This window comes from Halichoeres trimaculatus, unplaced genomic scaffold (assembly GCF_033239565.1).
Source record: "Halichoeres trimaculatus isolate MK-OKI-2021-1 unplaced genomic scaffold, fHalTri1.1 fHalTri1_scaffold_7, whole genome shotgun sequence".
NCBI classification, from domain to species: Eukaryota; Metazoa; Chordata; class Actinopteri; order Labriformes; family Labridae; genus Halichoeres; species Halichoeres trimaculatus.
In genome coordinates this window covers 14,365,191-14,371,190 of record NW_027437185.1, presented here as the reverse complement: position 1 = coordinate 14,371,190, position 6,000 = coordinate 14,365,191, and the positions used below count along the sequence as shown (strand labels likewise).

The 6,000-nt window shown below is 42.0% G+C and overlaps 1 protein-coding gene across 1 annotated transcript in view; it reads left to right on the top strand.

The window, feature by feature from the left end:
* Positions 1-731: 731 nt before the first annotated feature.
* The window catches only part of gria1a (glutamate receptor, ionotropic, AMPA 1a), a 92,460-nt gene continuing 87,191 nt past the window's right edge, over positions 732-6,000 (top strand). Inside the window, 2 exon segments of the mRNA XM_074673854.1 lie at positions 732-1,043; positions 1,179-1,313. Coding sequence (XP_074529955.1) covers positions 956-1,043; positions 1,179-1,313 — 223 coding nt within the window. The 5' untranslated portion in view covers positions 732-955.

Sequence of the window (6,000 nt, the reverse complement as noted above, 5' to 3'; positions counted from 1 at the left end):
AGTTATTAAAAAGAACAATTTTTTGTCTTTATTCATGTAAAATGTGACATTCTTAACTCACTACGTTTGGCTACAAACATGAATGATGTGATTATGATTTAGGGTTTCATATGAACTGTATTTCATATGCTTTTATTGTCAGTGAAATCACTGATGGGTTACTGTACGGTGAAATCAGGATACCGTGAAGGAAACACTGCAACACCTCTTCCCTTATCTGAAACTGGAGAAGTGGACATGCTACTTTTTACAGTACAGGAAAGTGAATGGATATCCACGGTTTCCTGTGCGTCTCCTGAGGGACCTGTGGGTGCGCACTGAGATGCACACTGCAAAAAATGTCCACCATGCAAGTGTAGCACGGAAGAAATGCGTGTGAAAGTGTCTGTTCCTCCATTCACCCAGATAGAAACATTAATAGACAACTATATCCCATTATATATCTGGGATATCTACAACTGTTTTGTTTCCTGTACAAAACATTAACTCTGTTAATGTTTCTTTTGTAATGGAGCTGCTATATTCCACTTTGTTGCATTGAGCTCTTTTAGACGTTCCTTCATATAACCAAAATTTCCTTTCAACTAAAAACAAGATAAAACATCTCGCCTTACTGTAGCAAAAATGCACAGAGAAACAAAAAACGAAAATGAGAATCAACAGCTTTCCCTGATTGGCATATTTTTTGCAGTGCGGCTAATGCTGAAGTCATTCTCCGTCTCATACAACAGCAGCCAAGGACACGGGAGCATCAGCAGAGAGAGGAGGAAGAGGAGAGAGAAAGGTGCCTCCTCTCGCCATTGCGATCACTGTCTCGCTGCTGCACCGATGCTGGTGTAAAAGCTGCTTCAACAGGAGGCGACTGGAGCGGGGAATCTAACTTCACACACGCACACACGGAAAAACCTATGCTTGGATTTCGGCTCTTTTTCCCTTCGCCAATGCAACAGGAAATATGCAGCGAAGCTTCACCATCCTCTACACCAGTTTACTGGGGATGTGCTTGGGTTCAAGCTCAAGTTTTCCAAGTAACATCAATATAGGTGAGAATTGCGCACACGCACCAGACAGTTTGTCTCTCTTTAAGTTTGCCTTTTGCATCTTTTAGTGTTTCTCCTGATTTCCGCTCCTGGTGTGCTGAGTCCAGCTTTAACTCCTGCTTCTTTGCTGCTCAACAGGAGGATTGTTCCCAACAGAATCGCACGAATATGAGGTTTTTCGTTTCGCCCTCTCGCACCACCAGGACATCCCCAAACTGGTGCCGCAGGTGGATATGGTCAAAATGGGGAATAGCTTCTCCATGACATATGCCTGTAAGTAGAATCTCATCAGAGACAGATTATGATCGCATATTCCGTCTGTTCTGCATGTTTTCACTCCCACACAATCTGTTTACCCACTTCACAAACAGGAAAAAAACTCCATGCATATATCGTTAATACCTAAGCAGGCTTTAATCGCATCCAGACAGGCCTACTGAGAAGATTCACGAGTGTTGGTAGGTTATTTTAACTGTTGCGTGGGACCACGAAAGACTTATTTTCTCCGCTTTTCTCTGCAAGGTTGCAGCGTGATTTTGCGCTTCAGGGAAGCCACGGGGCTTTTCAAATCAGCCTCTGCAGCGGTAGAGATAATCTTACAATCACATAACATCAGGTTTTTGCAGATACATGCATTTTGACACGAGTGCCATCGAGACATCTTGTTCAAATTGAGGTGAGAACAAAGAGCCGGGGCGCAGATCAGGACTCAGGGCGATGCAAACAAAGAGGAAAATGAATCTGAATGCGTTTCTAATGGGGCAGGGATCGCAATCAGATCATCATTTTTGGCAGGCAAATACTGTTAAACCCTTCCTTCCTGAAACCGTCCAAAGGTTTGGCACACAGTCATCTCATACTTCAACTTTGAGGACCTTATGATTACCTGTCTGCATGTATCTGATCTGATCAGTCAGCCTGTTTTGGAATTTATGACAGTGATGCAAAGATCATCTTCAGTTAAATAGCGTGAGACTATTTTCTGCAGTATTTATTGTCAAAAAAAAAGTGTTTTAAAATCATCATTGTGTGCCCTCGCACAGAGAAGTGGGGAGACCATGCTCCTGTGGGGGATAATGTGTGCCATTATGCCAGCCAAACAATTACTCCATGCCAGCTTTATGAAAGAATTGCTGGTCCAAATTGTTTCTTCTTTGTTAACCATGCTCTTATCCCTCTTTTGTGTTCTGACAAGATTTTGTCACCACTGAGACTAGCTGTTTTTTTCTCTGTCTCATTCCATCCTCTTCTGCTCTGAAATAGCCTGTAGTTCACTCACATTTGCTCTATAGGAAAGCCAAGCACTTCGAGGATAGAGTTTGAAAGCCTCATCTTCCTGTTTCTGCTCCTGGTTTGAAGCAGTGACTCAGAGGGAGACAAATTTGATTATTTCTTGCAGACGTCAACTGCTGAATTCCCACAGTGAAACCTGTCTGAAATTTTGAAAATATCAATCATAGCCCACTGAATGTTTGAAAAAAGAAACCCTCTTTTATAAAGACATATGAAACACAAGTATAATGGCCCTCTGACTCACAGTGAAATAAAGCCTGATCAACTGTCACTTCGTAGCCTTCAAATGTAGCTTCAGCAGTTAACACACTCCACTTAGCTTGTATTAAGGACTCTATAAAAAGTATTGATGTAAAGGTATGATATAACATTCAGCCCAAAATGCACTTGTCTACACCGTAGCTTTGTTAACATTATGTATTCCCAATAAATTGCCAACTTGGTCTGTTAGCTTCCAAATACTTCACAGTCACCCACTACCGTAAAAATTGGAACAACTGGACAAATGAAATATCCACTGAAATGAAGATTATTGTCGTCAACCCTGTTTCATTTAAACTCAGAGGAACAACACTGTACTATTTTCAAAAAAATGTCCTTTCCATCCACAGTCATTATTTGTCTAAATCTGAATTGCAAAAAAGACTCACTGGCAGCACGTCTGACTATAGATAGGTTAATATAGCAATAGAGTCAGATTGGAGCTTAGCCTGTCGCACGGGAGGACTAAGCTCTGCCTTCAGTACTGGATTATGTGGTGGCAGATAAAGTGATGCTGGGTTCCACCTGTGGAAGTGAGGACTGCTTTCTTGGGTGTAACACTTGATCTTGCTGCAAGGAATAAGAGTCTGGAGCTTCCACCAGGGCTTACCTAATCCAGATGAGTGGTTCGCTACGGGTGATATGTTCTTCAGCTATTGTGGTCTTCTAGGTATACACCTAAGTCTTGCTCATATATCATTGCTGGTGATGCAGTGCTTGTAGGATAGTATTTCCATTTGGCATCAGCAGTAGAAGTTGAGAGGGATTCATTGGAATCTGGATGATCTGTTCACTCCAGGACGGTAGCCAATCAGAGATTCGTCATTGCTTCATCAACTGCTACAAGTTCAAGCCTCCAGTGGCCATAAGTTTTTGAAGCTTCATGACTAAAGCTTTCTGAACTTCAGAACCAAGTCCCTGGAGCTAGTGCCTTACTCAAAAGGACTTCTCCACCAACTCACAAACACGCTTCCTCAGTGCATGTGTGCTGTGCAACATGGGCTGCTAGAGGTCCCAATGGGATCACCTGCCATTCATAAACATCTGGGACTAGGCTGACTCTCTGCAGAGAAAGCCATAATATGGGAAGAGGAAATCTGGTCCTTGGGGGGAAGTCTGAACCTGAGAAATATGACTATTTTATCCGTAGATGTGGCAACCTCAAGTTTACAAAACCAACAAAGCATTGGGCGCAGGGGAGGTCCGAGAGTGGATTCCTGCATGGAGGATAGGGGTGTTCAGGTTTTCCCCACGGTGCTGGAAGTAGCTCTTTAACACGGCCACGGAACTTGGACTTGAACTTTTTTCTGGCTACTGTGTTGTGGTGCAGATGTGGCTGCCAAAGATTGCTCATATTGTTGGGTAGAAGCTTACAGATGTAACAAGAGCATTATCGCTTTTGAATCCGTTTGCTTCAGCTGAGATTGAATTTTGGAACAACCTGCCCCCTTCACTTTAAAATGAGTAGAGTTACTTCCTATAAGCCTTACAAGTCTTAGCCTTAAAAATCATGACCGACTCATTGTCCTGTCTGTCCAAACTGTCCAGAGCCTCATGAGTTATTCTAGAAAACAATAACTTTTTTTAGTTAGTTGCACCAGTTTCATATGTTCAAATAGAGCCAAGAGCTGGAATAGCATTTCTAATGTAGGATGTAATTTGCACTCTACTGATAGAGTCAACCACCTGTGTTAATACACACAGACCAAAAACTGCAGTTCCTCAAGAGTCCTCATGAGGCAAACTCCAAAACCCTCAATACCACACACACCCTTTCTAAGTAGGCATCTCCACCACATTCATGGGTCGACTGAAAGTTAGGTTGAATCAGCATTTGGAGTACAATGACCACCATCATTAGGCCTCAAAATTCCACTTTATAAACCGATGGGCAACATTTCTGGGACTACAGCCATGTCTGTGTCTATGGTTGTATCAGCTGATATAGTTTTAAGATAGGCAACAGTTACAAATAAAACCATGAATCTACTTCAAAGCCCTGCAAAATACATGTTGTCCTGTTGCATCATGCTGAAAGATAACTTGGAGAATGAGAAGCAACGGGCTTGAAGGGCTTTTTTCTGTCAGTGCCACAGACTCCTTCAATTAACAAGACTATATGATGACTTTGATCTGTACTTCTACGTTTTTTTTTCATAGGCTGAGATAATTTGACTTGCACAATAATAGAATATCTCCAGCTTGACCTATGTTGTAGTTGGCAATGATTTCACAGTTGTTATATTTCAACAGAAGCTATTTTCAGCTGTTTACAGGCAAATAGGCATGAGAGTCAGCACTTCAACAAACACCCCATTAGGAGAGCATTTAACAGACTGGCCAAATGGAATGAAACAAATAATTTATGCAACAATATTTGGACATTTTGCTCAACTAGTGGAGAGAACCTTTTGTCCACATTGTGTAACCACACAATGAAAACAACTCAAGCAATAAACCGACTCTTTTCATTGCAAAGTTTGAGGATGATTTTTCACCCTAGCTGAAGACAGGACTTAAATAGAGCCAGTGCTACAGGCCATATGTCTTTGGGTGAATTGAGACCAAGATAGTTGAAATAAAACCCCCAAAACCTACACTCCACTTCATGTGGGTGATGAAATAGAAGGCATGTAGTACAACTGGTTTTAGTCTTATCACCCCGTGATGACCATCTCTCTAGTGTCATGGTTAAAGAATGGACTGGTTACTCACTTGGACTGCCTGTTCTTGATCCTCAAAATGTCTCCCAGTGATACTGTGTCTCCTTCTTTTCAAGACCTCAGGGTAAATGACCAACAAGCTGGCGGAGCTCCTGTTTAATATGATGCTTCTGACTCTTATTAGGTTCCGTGTTTCACGTTATAGGTGGCTGCTTGACACACCTTGCATTTTACATATCAGTTCCCTTGGTTACGTTCTCTCCTACTCTTGTGCACAGTAGTGTTCAAAGCTATGTACAAGTGTTGGGTTAAGTTCTAGTTAATTGTTGTTGAAGTCTTTATCAGCCTTGCCTGCCATGCGTCACTCCGTCTTTCATTCCATGTACCTGATTACACTCTAACTGCTCTTCTGGCTCTTGCAGTTCTGTAATTTTGCCCATCACAAGCCAGCTGTTGAATAGTAATCGGTAAATGGACTTCAATCATAGCACTTCACTCTTCTACTGATGTCTTCAAGTGCTTCAACTCTACATGCTACATTCCCTTCACTGGTAGCAGAGGCTGCTAAGGTAAAAGCCAGGCTGCTCGCTATTACTAATTTGATATTTATGTATAATCATGTGATGGTGACCTTGCCATCAGGTGCAGTTTTTGTTCAGGGTCTTGCCCAAGTACAGTTCAACATGTGGGCTTCAAGGATCATTGAATCACCAATCCTCTGATTAAGAGACAACCCACTCTAT